Genomic DNA, 18345 nt, shown 5'->3' with positions numbered 1-18345 from the left:
TTCTCCCGCCCTGCATGGCTCTGTGTCTCCCGCTTGAAATGATTTCTTACTTAAGTGTCATCGTATGTTGAAAAATAAGCCTGAGATAGCACGAGAGAGCATCTAGAACCCTAGACCCCGGCCGCAACGAACTTCGCGCTTCGCGCACATCAAGTTTGAGTCTCTCATTTGCTTGGGGTTTCAGGCGGGAGAATCTCCAGATCAGAGGGTGCTTGGGGTTGGAGTCTCTGCAACCCTACCTATGAGCCTGACCCAAAGTCCGCTTGGAGACCAGTCGATTGTGTCACCATTACAGGTATCGACAACCCCGCCCCCCCCCCCCCAAAAAAAAAAGAAAGAAAGAAAGAAAGAAAGAAATGTATTGTGGGGGATCTGAACAGTCAAATTTTAGGGAAGAACTCTTTACACACCAACACTACATCCCCCCCCCCCCCCCGGCCACACACACACACACACACACACACACACACCACACACACAGATATTTCATGGTACTGTGTGACAAACCAGACTCTCCGTACTTGGAATTGCCACTAAGCCTACAGGAGGGATAAAATCCTCCAAAAAATTCTAACGGGGAGGTGGAAGGGGTGAATGGATTTTTTTTTTTTTAATCTCCCTTTCTGAGCTCAGGAGTAAACGCTCTATTCAAAGTACAACAAAAGCCCTCTGCACTCCAGGTCATCTGGAAAGGGAAATCAAAGGAGGAGGGGTAAATGAGGTGGGAGAAGAGAAGCAGGGATCAGGTGGGACCTCCTGGGAGAACTGAGCCAAGATGTCAAGGAATAGAGGAAATGAATGGAATGAGAATGGGAGGGTTAGAAGGAGAATTGGAGCAGAGCAGAGGAACCAAAGGAACTCAGAAGATCCAGACCACCGCCCTCGAATTACTAGTAGTCGAAACAAAGGCGGCTTGGAAGGTCTAGTCAAGGAGGTACCAAGCGAGCTCGCCTCGTACCTCCTTGGTCTAGTGATGTAGGTTATCTTCATCATTATTAGGTCCTATTGGGTCTTTAGCTGCAAACGAAAACACGAAGCCCTGTATGTTATTGGTAAGCCTATAAAGTGACGACCGTGTGGGTTTTCGCGATCCTCCTCAGCATCTAATCCGATACACTCGGGTATCTACCACTGATCTCCCCTCTAGAGATCGGTGGTATCTACTAGGACCTAATCCGATACACGTCAATATACACAATGCCATCTTCGTTCAGCACTAGCGGGCGCAGTCGATTGTCTTCGCCGCGAGAGCATACACGTTTGTAATTATACTTAATAGAGTGTGACTGAGGGTTTTGTTCTTTTACAACATGATACACAATTATTATCTCATTTAATTCTTTGAGAGTCAATGCCACTGCCGATCACACACGACTCAGTCCAAATTCCGCGGAATCGCCCATCCGTATTTCGCTCTCTCAGTGGAAAAGTACCAGGAGCGGAGCGGAGTGTGTACCTATCCTCTTATCAATTATCAAATTGCGGGAAGAGAGAATCGCGTTCGCATTTCAAGCTTCGACCTGGGTTCCGTCCATCGCTCGCATGTATATGTACGCACGCGCGCACGAGACAGCTACAGTAGCTAAAATATCGAGGAACGTCTTTCCTCCGTCTCCTCTTCCTCATTTCCTTTGGGAAGTTATGATCATCATTACCAGCATCTAGCAGAGCAGGGGTTGGATGTTGCATGCCGACCAGCCATACATACCATCGCATCATCAGTAGTATAGTAGTGCGTGGATCCGCGGGGTGCGTGGACCTGGGATACCTACATCCAGAGCCTATCACCATTTGCTTAGTAGATCCGCTCTTAGATAGTGACAATATTTGCTGGTTATAGTAGGAACGAATTCGGCCACCAATTCCAAATACGAGTCTTATCTGATAGGATAGAGAGCTGAATATTCCACGGACGATGCCTTCAAAGCCAAAAACCATGTTATCTGTTAATAAATGGTTCAAGCGTGGTCGGGGTCGAGATGATGCTGCCAAAGCGGAAGCGGGTTACACGGCGGTGGGTCACACAGAAAACGGGCCCAAAGATGCGGGTAAGTGATGCATGGAAATTCACGGTCTTGTTTGCGCTGCTTCTGTCGTCAACGCGATCGCGAGCGAGCTTTAAAATTTAGGCTGCCCTGACCCTGCCGAACAGTTTACACGCAATTGATTAATGTGGCCGACTAAATGCCCCAGCAGTCTCACCAAGAATTTACATTTTCTACTGCAGCCATAGGCGGGTCTAGCTCAACTGAATATGAAACCACTTGAGAAATGAGGAAAAGAGTTCCTGTACTGACTAACATCCCATTGATTGATGTTGAAGCCAAAAAGGATTCAGTACCGGTACTGGCGCTAGGGAGGGACCTAACTGAACTTAAAATTGAATTTCAAAACCCATCAAAAGCTTGTGTCGCAACTTATTTTCTAAATTAGCTGAAGAGAAGTTCCTTGGCTTATTTCCATGATTATACTGTCATATGTATTTACTACTAGAATCTACTAACCTAAGTGTTAGACCCCTGGCCTAGAGGGTCACTTTATGGTGAAATTATAAATAAGGGCAAGTCCAAGATAAGGTCCCCTTAGAAGGCAAAATTTCATCTTTGCTGAATATTGACATGTTTAATATAATTTTGATGCTTATGAGTTGAAGTTTTGATTTCCAGGTAGGAAAATATATTAAGTAAATTTATGCAAATTTCAAGGGCTTCATTTGCATAAATTATGTGAAATGCAGCGTTACCTACCGGTATGGGACATTTGGGGCCTATAAAAATTCATGTTAATCGAAGGAAAGCAAATATATTTGATCTATATGTGGACATAAGAAGTTCATCAAATAGTTTAACTAGGTATGAAAATATAGGGATTATGCAAATTAGCTCGTGTCCTATCATGAGATGTCCCATACGTAACAAATTGAGGTCATTTTTGAAGGGTTTTTTATTAATTTCTAAGGTTATTTGAATGCCCTTTTGGGAAGTTCTAATTTATTCAAAGAAGTTAAATACCACAGAAAGAAGAAAAATAGTAAAAGAAATCTTTATTATTAGGTAATTAACGTTACATATGGGACTAATGCTTTACGTATGGGACATCCTCATACATATTGCATGTGAATGCATGTAGCTACCTGGGAAGGTCTCAGTACGGTACACTAATCATCAATCATCCTGCAGAAAGTATCTCAACTTTGCAGCTACTTTTGAGTAGCAGACACCTGATTCAATACATGTACTTGACTGAACAATTTTCAGACAGGGAGAGGGGGAGATGCCAAAATACACAATGAAAATCAGCATTAAAGGGATGGTATAGTTTTCGTAGAAATGGGGATTCAGTTTTCAACATTTTACAAGATGATTGGAAACCATTTATATGAAGTGCAGTCACACGGGTCTAAGACTAGAGAAATTCAAAGTTTATTTGATGAGGATCCAATTTGAAATGGCTGAGATATCAAAAAACAAAAAGTAAAATGAAGTGGTCCTAATGAAAAATGTGACCCACCTTTTGTATTAGGACACCACGTTTCTGGATATCTCAGGTATTCAGTTATTCAGTTTTTGGTAGTAGCCACGACAAAAATCGTGGGTACATACTAAAGTGTGACTCAAATCAAGCACCTGATTGCTAGACATATCTACCCGATCACTGGGTTCCACGCAGCAGGTATTGCATTGTATCACAATTAATATTTCTTATGTGTAGTTGTTTTTTATTGAAAATGAATGGCAAACTGCCCTTCATCAATAAAAGTAAACAATTACGATTTGAAAATTTTTTAGTAGTAACCATCCTGATAAAAATGTAGGGTATGCATACTCAGGTTGGTCATAAGAATATAAAATATGATTGAATATGATTATGAATTGATGGTAAATACAGTGTATTCAGGGAATATTGATTCCCTTGACAATCTGGGTCAGTATTTGAGTAATTTCAAGTGATTCTACTTCAACAATTATGCAAAATACCCATAAACATGGTTCTCCACACACTAAAGGAATGGGGGACAAAGGGCATGCATACTCAGGTTGGTCATAAGAATTAGAAAATATGATTAAATATGATAATGATGGTAAGTATTTGGGGAATATTGTTCCCTTGACAATCTGGATCAGTATTTGAGTAGTTTCAACTGATTTTACTTCAATGATTATGCAAAATACCCATAAACATGGTTCTCCACACACTAAACGAATGCGGGACAAAGTGTCCCATACGTAACTGTCCCATACGTAACATGTCATGTCTGTCTTTAATTAGAACCTGTAATAAGTGCTTTTTGCCTCATGACTTGAAACTTACCTCTGTTTTTACAATCCTGAGTGTTGTGACCTTCATCACAGTGAGTTACAAGTTATAGAATTAAATACTTTCAGAGAGTTTTGAGGTTGAAAAAAATGTTTAAAAAAGCAAAAATTTTCTGGTTCCATAGGTAACGGCACATATTTTTTCTTCTAGAATATAATTGTCAAGGTCATTTTTCTCCATTTTTTACATGATTATACTTCTTCTAGATATCAATGACCATGATAAAGTTTAATGTGATGACAGGCCAGTAACACTATTTTTTAGGTCATAAAAGTCTCTGAATGTCCCATACATAACGTTATCTTGGACTTGCCCATAACCCTTTTCTGCTCAGTTGATAGACCCAAGTGGAATCGATCTCCAGAGCCCCACCACAGATCATGTTATAATTCTGTTAGATGGGAGGAAACGTTACACTTTTTGAATTTACATTCAACAAATAGGTCTATGCAAAACTTTTATTTAAAATGGTTTAAGATTCCTACCTAATCGTGCTTAATGAAGTTTTGCTTTTTGTTATGCACCAGCATGCCTGTCATAAAAGTTCAAAATTGTGAATATCTTTTAGGAGTTGGGTTGCAACATTTAGCTGTGTCGTGTGTGCTGCAGCTCCGAGTGGATTGAGTGTGCACTACTTGATCTCTTTATTTTGGGGTTTTTAATATACTGTGTTGACTTGGGGTAACAGTTACCATTAGTCCTGTCTTGCTGTATGTGGAGCTCATCAGCCAAATACAGTTGATTGATAATGCCCCCAGCAATAAATTTATGCACATCGTATGAACATGGATACTCGAAATGGATCCCTGTACATGCACTCAGAATGAATGCATACTAGACTTGATCCAGTGTGTCTGTGAAAGACATTGTATGCAAACAATATGGGGCAGTTAGTAATTGTAGGTCTGTTGATATTTGATAACATTTAGTGTTTATTACTCCGTTAGTTATAGTTACTGCTCATTTTGTTAAACCCATTGAAACTAGAAATGAATGTATTAAAAATTTGAAATATGGATTTTTTCCCCTTGAAGTTCAAATGGATGGTACCATACCAAAGAACTCTTCCTTTCACCTCAATCACACTTTTACCCTTCCAAAAAGAGAAAGTACATTTTTTATATATATATCTCTAAAATAGATACTTGTCTCAGATTTATTTGAGGGGGAGGGGGATTCAAATTCACCAAGAAAAAACATTCTGCGTCATCGCCTGTCAAAGATAACTATGGCAATTCAAACGTTTTTGTTCTGATGGCAGTTGTCTTAAAATCTAATCTCGTCTTCTCAAATCTAGCTGATACAAACTGGTGCCCAGATCTATAGGACAAGTTTACTTTCATATTTAGATTGAAAAAATTCAGTGGCATTAGTGGAATATATATCGGTGAAGATTTGCGAGTAATTGGATGATGTAAGAAGGAATGAATTGTTGACGTTTCAGTGCTGCAATTGCTAGATGAAAAGACGGAGACAGCTTATGATGTGACGTGCAGAACAACAACAAAAAAGGCAAAAATATAAAGAAAATTCAGCATATTTTTGACTTGCATAATAAAAGGGCTTGACATGGCTCTTTCTGAAGACATTGGGAATAACTCTTAACATAATGTTAGTAACAAATTGAGAGAATGTGTGGTTGTTTTTTTTTCAAAAAAAAATGAGATTTTGTGGAATTCTCCTTAAAATATTTTCCTAATATCTTTCCGTACATGTCACTTTGACAGCATAAACTGTAGCAGTCTTCTCATCCAGCAGTTACTGCTCATAGCTTTTAAACAGATTGTCCAACTTTCCTCACAGATACAATGTATGCTTATATTGCTGCATTCACCCAATTCACATGAAAGTTGTCTGTCCTTTGAGGGTGTCTGAGAATCTTCTCCAGGAATGCTTCCCAACATTCCAGTGCTCACAGTGTGAATCCATTCAAACTGTCATTCTTTTCTCTCTCTCTCTCTCCCCCTCTCTCTCTCTCTCTCTTATTTCACTGTAGTTCATTCTTATACAAAGATCTGAAAACCACCCTTTATACACAAAATGAGGATCTTCAATAGACCAATGAATATGAAATTTCAATACATGTCCAGCAACTACAGTGCAGCACACAATAGGCGTTTTCGCATCAGCCCGATGTTTCGAAATAGCGCGCTATTTTCTGACTTCGGAAATTAAAAAATATCTTGAGCTTGGATTTTTATCGGGCTGATGTGAAAATGCCTAATGTAATCTTTGATTGGGTAAACTTCCGACAGGATATTAAGATAGTACTTAGCTTTAGGAGTATGTGTTGTTGGTAACATCAATTCTGGGGCTGTACCATTTCTTTGATTTGTTAGGGCAGGGAGGTGTTCGAAAAGGAGAGACAACTCCTTCTCTCCTTTGAAGTCATGCGTGGCACCGCCGATAAGTTATGCGCTTAACTACAGATGGAAATCAGGTGCTTTGACAAAAGAGAGCATCAATAATCGGGACTAGCGCTCTCACATCTAGAAATACTTGCCCCTACTGCATTTTGCTCTCTCTCTTTCAATGTGATGGCAACAATGAATTTGTGTACCTTGAATTGGAGCAGCGAATCAAAATGCAGTGTAAAACTGACAATTTTAACAGGATATAGATTAAAAGCACGCTGGTGCACGCTTTAGCGGAGTACTTTATTTGAAAGATCAAAATATCCCAGATTGAAGGATAGAAAACTAATATGCGGAAATGTGCGCATTATAGAAAAATATTAGGTTTTTAAGATGGCCTAATTTTCATTTCATTTCAATTTGCGCATTACGAAGAAACTAGAAATACATGTTTATAATTTTGAATTCTTTTCTAAACTACTCTTAATCAATTCGAGTATTTCATTTAAAATTTTATGGGGAAATAAAGCTTGTAATTCAACGAAAGGTGAAATGCGTTCTTCTTCTCCGAACTTCGCCTTGCAACTAGAGCGGTGCAGCGCATGACTTAAAGCGTATAGTGGAATGCTAGACATTCCATTGTAGCGCTTTGAACCAAAACATGTGTTTGCATGAATTACGAAGAGTTGTCTCTCCTTTTCAAACACCTCCCTGGTTGGGTGGGCAATTGGATTGTATTCACAGAGGGATTGAATAGCTGTTGTGCATACATGCATTGGGAAGGATTGTGCAACAAAACCCTTTTGTATTTTGAAGTGAGGAATGTTTTTACTTGTAATGGGGGGAGGGGGGGAGGGGTTCTATTTTGAATTGAATCACCACCCTGAATGTACTCAGCTGTGAGCATTGTTGGGATGAACTTTATGAGAATGAACTTGCCTCTCCTAATCTTTTGTTTCAAGTTTTGGAAGGTTAGATAAATTTGAGGAAGGAAGAATTTGATATTGGAGCTCAAGAATTGCAGATGTGGGATAGGTACAGTGTATCTCCCATTCTGGATAGATCTAGTCTGTGTTGTATCATTTGTGTGAATGGAAGTTTTTGCTGAAATTGAGCCACCAAGGCCTGGCCTGTTGTATACACAAGAAGTTGAAGCCTCTTGAGTTTGTTTTGGCATGTGTGAGGAAACTTCGATCTGACTGAAGGCAAACCCACACATGGTCACAACATATATAATGAATACTGTAGAAGTGGACATTTTCGCACATTTCGCGAAGCCAGAAACTAGCGCGAAAATAAAAGCATGCAAATTTTTTTGCTTGCCATAACGTTCCAGTACCGGTAGTTGATATCTTGATTCCGCGGAATTAAAAGCATGTGAAACTCTTCTCAACTGGCAGAGCCCGAAAAATTAGTCGCAAGAAAATATCCTCTTTTACAGTACCCAGGAAAAAAGGAGAGGGGAAAGTTCTCAACTTTGATCAAAGATACACTTGTACTAGAATGCCACATTTATAATTGATGTTCATCATCTTTGGGCTGGAACAGTTCTCTGTCTGACAGTATCATATAAAATTGTTATTATACAGGGTGGCTCAGAAAGAACGGAACGCCTAAGATCTTTAATTTCAGCAATATCGTTGCAAATGCATCATTATTTTGCATACTATTGGTAAGGCCATTCTTTTTCCGAGAGAATGACACCAAGCTTTTTAATTTCAGTTAATGCGTTATGATTTTAGGACCATTTCTGTCAACCCTTGCAATTTTCAAAATGTGATCATTTTGCACTCTCAGAGACACCGAAATCAGCGAGAATTCGGCTTGCCATAGAAGCAGTAACGTTCACAATGTGTGGAATGTGGCTGTCATTGTCTGTTACCATTGTGAATGAGACGACCTGACGACAATAACACTGTCCGCCCCACATTCCGCACATTGCGAACGCTACTGGTTCTACGGTAAGCCGAATTCTCACTATCAAAGGGGCATGTTCATGTTGAGTGAAGGCTGATAGGGGTCTGAAGAGAAATGTTGCATATTGAGTTGGTTGTCAAAAATTGTGTACTTGCGAAGTATTTTATTTTGCCTGGTGTATCTGGAAGTATGTTATTTTGCCTGGTGTATCTGGAAGAATGACAAATGAAATGGATGACATGTACAAGTGTATAGCAAGGCTTTTTAAAAAAAGATTGATTTGAATGTATTTCCACTGTGTGTTCTTAAAGACAAAAAGCAAGCATAAGTTAGAATGATTGTTACTCTACAAAACCATTTTGTCTTTTTTTAAAATCAAAAGTAATTGAAACATTGTAGTAACATATATTTGCAACAAAAAATTTATAAGTACATGTAGTAGTCATAAGAACCAAAATGGAGTAGCCTTAAAATTCAAAACTGCAGCTTGTATTACTTAGGCCCCTAAAAATGAAATCGCATCATATTGAGAAAATGAAACACATAGCAATATCAGAGTATGGATGATACCAGAATGTTATAAATCACATCAACAACTGTTTAAAAACTGAATCTCTGCATTATAAGCGAGAGGAATGGAAAGAGAGGTTAAGAAATAAAGGGAATAGATGAGACAAGTTGAGATCAGAGGAGAAAGAATAGATGGAAAGAGGAGAGGATACCAAGCAGGAGGATTGATAATTTAAATAATTTTAAAATAGAATGTCTTTGTAATTATTTATTTAAAAATTGTCTCTAGTTTAAATCAGAACTAGATATTTCTTTTAAACTTGTGTCCAATGAATTTTAGAGTTCAGGCCCAGTGAATGTAAAAAATTTGTTGGCAGATAATGTTCTATTCAAAGATAAATGCAGTGATGTTTGGCTGCCTTGTGCCAGGGTAATTGTGAACAAAAGTATTTTTGAGAAACATTTCACGGAAGATCATTATAATTGATTTTGTGCATGAACTGACCTATATGGAAATCATAAAAATCATAAAAAAGAAGAAGGGAAAAAATTACAGTGAATAATAAATGAATGTTCTTTAAATGAGGATGTGCAAGGGCTCCCCACTAATCCAATTACTAACACAAGAAGGGAAAGTGTCCTGTTTGTGTTAACTGTCTTCTGATGACTTTGAGTGTGTGATATCACCCCTCCCCCGCCAGTTATGTTTATCAAAAGAACAGAGATAATCTCTTATAAATGTGTTTGCAATATCCAGATTCCTCCTAAAAGTTCTGGTTCATGTGGCAAATGATTTATAGAATGATTTTTATTTCAAATTGTCAAGTACTGTATACGCCATATATTTCACGAGTCTAAATTTTCGCGAATCGGGAATTCCCGATGATATGTGAGTGGTTAAATTCCCAATCGTGGAGTCCTGTACTGAACAGAGAAATGTACCCTGTGCATATCAGAGTCAATGTTTTCGCGTGTCTTTAATTTCGCGAATAGCACCAGACTGGCGAAATTCGCAAAAATAAAAACCTCGCAAAATATTCGGCGTATACAGTAAATGCATACTAGATCAAAGTCGAGTTTCCTTTTGTGCTGGATATACCCCGTACATTGTACTCCTACACAACTAAAACAGCGTCAAGGCATGTATGTCATGACAACAAAAAAATGTATTCTGCAATGCTGTCTTTCTCAGGTTTAATCTTTCCTCTCTGTGCATGATAGGTTAAGTTGTATTGGCAAAGCGAAGATTTTAACAAGATACTATATTTTTTAGTGCACAAATTGAATGGAAATGGACTCTCCCTCATTTTTTTCATTAACCCAAAAGGATCTGATGGATGCCGCTTGAATAATGACCTTGAACTAAAAAACGACTCTGTAAGCAGAGTCTCACAAAAATTTTTCCCAATGATAAAACATGAAAAACCAAACTCCCATCCAGAAGTATCTGCTGAAGTATAGCTGTGCAAAAGTGTAAATCAGAAAGCTCTGTATGTTTTGAAAGTGTTCGAAACTACAGAACATAATTTCATTTCGAGCTTTTCGTTTGAAAACTGAAGATATATATTTTTTCTGTGTGTGTTTGTGATTTCAGTTTATCCTCCAGAAGAAAGTAATGGCAAGGAAGCCCATCTGGATGGAGAAGTCAACCGGGTTGACACGGAGAAAGAAGAAGCGGCGAATGAGCGAGGAACTTGGGGCAGTGGAATGGAGTTCATCCTCTCCACCATGGGCTACGCTATTGGTCTCGGGAACGTGTGGCGCTTCCCTTACATGGCCTACGAGAATGGTGGAGGTAAGCGCTGTCGCAACTGCATTCATGAGGGCGTGGCTTTGCAAAGACATGTGCAACATCTTTAGCTGCCTAACTGCAAAGGCTATGAATGGAATATCTGCCATTTTCATTCAAAATGAACTGAAATAATTTAAAGAATCATTAGGCACCACCACCTTGAATGGGTAGACTGGCCATGTTTTGATAGTCACTAAATGTGGGAAAAAAAAAAAGACTAGTGTAAAAAAGGAAAATTTTGGAGAGGGGTGCAAAGGTACAGCTGTACCCCCCTTTCCCTGTTTATGCCCCCATTCCCCCGCCCCCAAACAACCAACCAACAACAACAAAGATATTTTCTATTCATGCAAAGCCACAAAAAAAAAAAAACAGTCTAGAAAAGTTCTTTCAATTTTAACTCCCTCAAACAGATCTAGGTTGTTAGTGCTCCAGATTTTTAATGCTTGGACTAGATATTTCACCTACTTTACATGAATGTCCCTTTTGGTCCAGATGTATACCTGACTCCAGTGGGAAAGGTTATCGCACACCTGGTTGGAAAACTTTAATACAGAGAAGAGGTTACCAGGGGTTACCAGGGGTATATTATTATCATTATTGAATTTGAAGGCCCTTTGAAAAGGACTGCCAGGAATGTTTAAAGGGAGCATCTTTTATTGGAAAAAAGAAAGGAAACTTGATTACGCATGCAAGAATAAGTTTATTCATAAGGTCAGGCACAGACACATCTATCTTATCAGTCATAAGTGGCACTAAGAGATTGTAATTAAGTACTTCCACATCCCAACCCACCCCCCTCGCCCTGAAAGACTGGAGATGGTCAAAAACAAAACCCGACTTCAAAAAAACAGTTGTGACATTTTCCTCAATGTGGAAAGGAATAAGGTGGACCTTCGTGAGCATTCTTGCCAACCAGCATGAGACAAAATATGCATCATCATGTGTTGTAACAGCTGACATTACATGGATTATTATTTTTTTATTTGGTTAAAATTATTGTAATTTTTGGCAAATTTCAATGTCCTTGAGATTACTTTGTGTCCCAGTATGATATATGACTGATTGTAGGATACCTGAGTAAGACATCACAGCTTGAATTCACGAATGTGGTATAATTTTTGCTCATGGTTTAAACCATGGACAAAGACTGTAGTTTTCTAGGGGCGCCAAGTGTCGCATGGCCTTTTTCGTTACAAAACAGTCATTTCGTCGACGAAATGACTATATTCCGTAGCGAAATGAGCATTTCGTTGATGAAATGAGCATTTCGTTAACGAAATGAACATTTTGAATTAACAAATTGGTCATTTCTTTTAATGAAATGACTGATTTCGTAACAAAATAGGCCATGCGACACTTGGTACCCCATACAAACTACGGTCTTTGTCCATGGTTTAAACCATGGACAAAGATTGTACCACCTTCGCGAATTCGGGCCCACATGTCTCAGTGATGGTTAGTAGTAGAATGAGAGGATGAAAATACACGGAAGGGGTTGATGATTTGTGGGTTTGGGGGATTAAGCAGTTGAAATGGATATTTACTGCGTGAATTTCCTCTTGAGGATTCTGTAGAATATAGGTATGTGTAGGTGTAAATGGAAATTTTGAGTGCTAAGACACAGTTACTGTAGGTATGCAAATTCTGAGAGCAAATGATGTGAAAAGATATGATATGTGAGAAAGAAAAGGTACAACAATATTACAAAACCCTTGAAACACATTTTATTTGAGCAAAGAATGATGACCACTTGCACATCAGTTGCGATCAGTATACTTTGGCATTGGCTTTTATGAATCACTTGAAGAGTTTGTTCGCAAAAACCAATAAGTCCATTTTTGAAGATTTGAAAGTACGGTTTCTGTCATAAAGTATAAAATGATACCTTTTAAATGATATATTGTTCACTACATATAAAGGTACATTTTTGAAGTTATGGTCAAAAGAGGCAAGAATTTTCTTATTATTCTCCTTATTTTTCTTGACCTTTAATCGCAAATATCTCCATTTGGCAAATATGGACTTATCGGTTTTTGCGAACAAACTCTTCACTTGTACATGTAAGTTTTTCTCGGTGTGAATGAGGGAAAAATTGTTACGAGCAAACATTCAAATATCTGCTTTCGAAGTTGTTTATCAGGTACTTGTCAATGTTTGCTTTCAGTCACATGCTTGAATTGCAGGAAGTATGTTCATGGGACCTGCCAATCTTCCTCTTGCAAAGCTGTGAAATCTACAATGCAAAGCTGTGAAATCTGCAATAAATTTTATAACATTTTTTTTTCTTCATGGAATGACTGTGCACACAAACCATGTGTTCTTTGCCTAAATCTACAAAATGAAGAATTTGCTCACACACTTAAAATCAATTTCAAAGTCCATGTTTGGTTTAGAGCTGATAAGTCATGACTAAATATGATGAAGGAATAAAAAGATCACTACGTGTATACAAGGTTTCAGGTGTTGCTGATAGGGTATGATTTTATCAAATGATTGTGCATTTCTGCCTCGTAGATATTGCGAGATATTAAAAGTTAGAGTATTTGCTCAATTTCCCAAGGATCTAACTTGATGCATTGATAATGCTGGCCTCAAAGTCTCATTGTACAACTGTACACGTGTATGTGAGGCCTGTTTGTTGCTACCCACACACTGTATAATGCCAACTTCCTGTCTGTCAACAGTTCAAGGACAAGTTCACCTTCTTACATGTATTATGTGTGAATTAAACAAAATCAGCAACATTAGTAGTTCAAGACATTCATGAGTGAAAGTTTGAGGAAAATTGAACAATCTGTTCAAAAGTTATGAATTTTCAAAGTTTCAGTGCCACCATCGCTGGTCAAAAAGACAAAGTTTGTGATGTCACGCTTCAATGTAGAAAATTTTAAAGAGAATTCCACAAATTTCATTTTCTTTTTTTTTCCTGCAAAGTACACCTTTCCTCTACTTGTTACTGGTGTACACTGTGTGAAAGAGGTGATTTATTTCCACTGCCTTCTGAAAGAGGCAAGTTAACCGATTGAAGACGGTTTGATTTTGCTACAACACACATATTTCCAATAGACGCTTGCCTGAGTATATTCGGAACTCGTCCTCAACGGGTTAAGTGCTCATTCATTATGCAGGAAAAGTGAAAATATGTTTAATTATCTGTACATTGTGTTTTTCTACGCCTGTCATGTAACATCACAAACTGTGATATGGTCTTCTCAACCAGTGATGGCAGCACTGATAACTTCAAAAATTCATAACTTTTGAATGGATTGTCCAACTTTATCCTCAAAATATCACTGATACAGTATGCGTTCTACTGCATTTACTCCATCCACACAAAAAGATGAACTTTAAACCTTCTGGAACTTGAGATCTAGGGCAAGGTTAATGAGATTGTGGTTTGTGCGCACCTGTTATTACAGGTGATGAAGTTTGACAGAAAGTGTAACAGATCACTCCTATGACTACAATGTTTAGGAGATTTCATGCAACCGCTTGATTGGCAAAACACAACTTCCTTCTGACTATTAAAGCTTTTTAGTTTGTTTCAAATTAAACTGAGTCCTTGAGCATTTCATGTCCACATTGGCAAATATCCAAGCAAAAGGTAAAGTTTGATAAATTGCTACAGTATCTAACCTGAAGTGTTCTTGGTTCTGAGGATATTAGGGTAGTGTTTTCCTAAACAAAAACATAAGTCACAAGTTTGTTTTTGTTTTTTGTTTTTTTCTGTGGTGAAGAGTCACAGATTTGGACATTATGATGTGTACTCTACAGGCCAAGAATGGCAGACAGTTTCAACATGCATATACCCAAATTAAAAAAAGTGCCCCTTTTTGTTTGAAGTTCAGTTAATGTCTGTTTCTTTTTTTCTTTTCTATTTTTCAATTGTGCCCACACAGTAAAATTTCATTTTTAATTTTAATGCTTCTGTTTGTGTGTGTGTGTGTGTGTGTGTTTGTTTGTTTGTGATTTTCTTTCTTTGGCCCCTGACGAGGCAAGTTGCCAAGGTCATGTAGCCCATATCTGCTGGTCGTGTAAATGCACTTTAAAGGCTGTTGCTGCCGGAGGCTATTTCATGTACGTTCACTAAACTGCCATCTCAAATTCAAGGTGATGTCATTGACACTTATGAAAACAAAACTATGGAAAACTACAGTAGGAGATTTAGGCTTCATCAAACCTTTATTGACTTGCTGGCTAGCTTTCGTCCACTCCCTGTGGACTTCTTCAGGCCAAGTGACCAAGAGACAAGCAGGCAGTGTCAGAGATGTAGCGGTACAATCACTTGGCCTGAAGAAGTCCACAGGAGTGGACAAAAGCTAACAAGCAAGTCATTAATGAGGTTGGTTGACGCCTTAATCTCCTATCGTATGATTTCCCCAACTAATGAATGTTTTCTGCGTCATATAGAAAACTGTACTGAAAGAGAAAGAAATGGCCTTTCATACACTTGTATAAGATATAAATCACCATCATGTCATGAATTATGTGACGTCATACGATTTGAGTATTTCATGTGATTTACATATTTAGGAATAATCACATTGCTTAATATTCAAAAGAAAGTACTTATAAAAATATCCATAGCCTTTATGCAGAAAAAAAAAAACTGTCAATTTTTTAATCTTCATAATGTAAGCTTTCCGATGGTGTGACTCAAGGGTATAATGCTTTCAAAGATAAAGAAATATTCAATAGTAAACCAAAGATCTGCGCCCTGCAGACTAGTGTGGTCTATAAACTCATAGACTCTATGGGTGGGACTACAGTAAAGTAGGCTAATACATACACGTACATTAGTGTTCGATCTTACATAGATGTAGACCTATTCTGTCAGCAGCCTGCTGTAAACCTCTGAAGTGAATACAAATCAAATGAAAATTTCAGTAACAGGAAGTGATGCAAAGACTGGGGTATCACATCAGAGTTCACAGGCATACATGATTTATATTGTATTGGATGGCTATGAATGGGATACCAGGGATTATCATCTATATAGGACGTTTTAGCCGCGCATTAAAAACGCGTATTGTAGTCCGCTCAATTTTTACCGTTCAATATCAGAGCATATTGAACGAATCGCATAGACCAACGTATTAATTCCCCATAGGCTACCGTTGTTACTTGCCGTTCAAGATCACACCATATTCAATTCTGTCTCGTTTATTGCGCGAGCGCTTGCTGAATGCGCAAACGCTTGCTACTAGTGCGCGTCATTTTGTTACAATTCACAAGCGCGCAAATATCTTGCCAGTTGTTTGTTTGATACGCAGTTTTAGGGGCTTCCCCTTTTCAGCACTGGGATGTGACTGCCGAGTCAACTTCAAAGACGAGTAGAAGCCGGGTAATTTTGTGCAGTTTATGCTTGCTCTACTTGATTGTATAGATGATAATAATTATATTGGATGGCCTTGATTCATGGAATACCAGGGAAAATTGCACTCGTTAGGGTCAATATTGCACTCATCTTCGATTCGTGCAATATTGGCCCTAACTCGTGCAATATTCCCTGGTATCCCATTCATAGCCATCCAATATAATATAAATATTGCATGAGATAGGGCCAATATTGCATGAATCGAAGATGAGTGCAATATTCCCTGGTACTCCAGGAATCAAGGCCATCCAATATAATTATTATCATCTATACAATCAAGTAGAGCAAGCATACGCTGCACAAAATTACCCGGCTTCTACTTGTCTTTGAAGTTGACTCTGCAGTCACATCCCAACGCTGAAAAGGGAAGCCCCTAAAACTGCTTATGAAACAAACAACTAGCAGTTTGCGCGCTTGTGAATTGTAACAAAATGACACGCACTAGTAGCAAGCGTTTGCGCATTCAGCAAGTGCTCGCGCAATAAACGAGACAGAAAATTGAATATGGTGTGATCTTGAACGGCAAGTAACAACGGTAGCCTATTGGGAATCAATACTTTGGCCTATGCATTTCGTTCAATATGCTCTGATGTTGAACGGTAAAAATTGAGCAGACTACAATACACGTTTTTAATGCACCGCTAAAACATCCTATATATGATAGATGATAATGCATTATACTGTATTCCTTGCCCTCCTCTATCTTGCAGGAGCTTTCCTCCTTCCGTACATCATCATGCTCCTCATCGTCTGCTTCCCCATCATGTTCATGGAGATGGGTCTCGGCCAGTTCAGCAGCCTGGGGTGCATCTCGGTGTGGCGCATCAGTCCTCTTTTCAAAGGTGAGCATAGCAATCAGCCCCCCCCCCCCCCCCCCCCCCACTTGGTCTTGGCTCAAAGACCAGCATCCTCTCCTAAATGTACAAGGTGGACTGATGGACCTGGTTACTTAAAGCCCCGCTCTAACAAAGCCTTTCAAACCAGAGTTACCATCACAACATGTGGACAGTCTTTTTATAGGAAAGTTTTTGGTTTTTTTTCTGGAGGGCATATCTTTCTGGTGGAGACACTGCTGCAACTGTTGCTAGTTGCTACTGATCAGTCGTAGTGACTCATCCAACTCAAATGGCCAACAAATGGCAACAAATGGCAACAAATGGCATACACTGAGACATCTCCAAATGAGGTGACAACATATTTGCCCGGATTTCACAGGAATGTCACCATGATATCATCAGCAGTCATGGGGACAGCTCAGAGGCATTTTCCCAGTTGAGTAGAAACATCTCTGTGACGTCTCAACATTTTCACATAGGTCTCTGCAACTTAGGTCTCTGCAAAGTTGCGGAGATGTCTTGGACATGCAAAATTAGTTTCTGTGACATGACTGCAACCTCACTGAGATGTCGCATAGTTGTCCGTGACCAGCGGTGACTGGAAAAAGTTTCTGATAAAGATAGAATGTGTTTCATCTTTATGACTCCCTTGAAACCGTCATGGTCTCTGAAGATGTTGCAGAAATCCTGCAAAAACGAGTGGAGGCTTTAATAGTCCCCACCAGGTTGCCACCAGATTACCACCTAGTCTCTACCTAGTCTCTGGTCCATTAAGCACTGCAACAACCAGGAATATTGCCCCCTTGACTTGCCTGTCAAATTATCTGTGCCTGTATACTGGATTTTGTGCATCTGTAGGAGCAGATGAATGGGATAACTTTGTCACTTTACTTGCTTAGGAAAACATTTCCTGTAATAATCTGAAAGTCCTCTTTACACGTGTCTGTTTGGACTGTAACACACCTTCTCAACACTACATTGTGAAAAATTGAAACAAAAAAAAAGCTTACTCTAATGCATTATTCATGAATGCATTCTTTTGCTACAAACCAGGGATGTCTACTCTAGTGAAATGTTCATATTTACATATTTTGTCTTGTAAAGTATTGAATTCCATAGTCTGACATGTTGAGAGGTCTGTCCATCTGTGTCCATATAAATACCTCGATGTCTATAGGGCATATCATTAAGTAAATAGGAGGGTTAGTTAATCAAGACTCAGGCATCTCAGTTATGTAAATT

General features: G+C 38.7%; 1 protein-coding gene across 1 annotated transcript in view; it reads left to right on the top strand.

The window, feature by feature from the left end:
- The first annotated feature begins 1511 nt into the window (after nt 1-1511).
- LOC139733008 (sodium- and chloride-dependent glycine transporter 1-like) overlaps nt 1512-18345 on the top strand; it is an 80532-nt gene continuing 63698 nt past the window's right edge. The window contains exons 1-3 of the mRNA XM_071643851.1: nt 1512-2048; nt 10693-10893; nt 16978-17109. Of these exons, the coding sequence (XP_071499952.1) occupies nt 1916-2048; nt 10693-10893; nt 16978-17109 (466 nt within the window). The 5' untranslated portion in view covers nt 1512-1915. The remainder of the gene's footprint in view (nt 2049-10692; nt 10894-16977; nt 17110-18345) is intronic.

This window comes from Diadema antillarum, unplaced genomic scaffold (genome assembly GCF_040938485.1).
Source record: "Diadema antillarum isolate AM-2024a unplaced genomic scaffold, OU_Dant_1.0 seq00000459_RagTag, whole genome shotgun sequence".
Taxonomy (NCBI): domain Eukaryota; kingdom Metazoa; phylum Echinodermata; class Echinoidea; order Diadematoida; family Diadematidae; genus Diadema; species Diadema antillarum.
The sequence above is the reverse complement of the archived record's forward strand: the minus strand, read 5'-3'. Positions and strand labels throughout refer to the sequence as shown.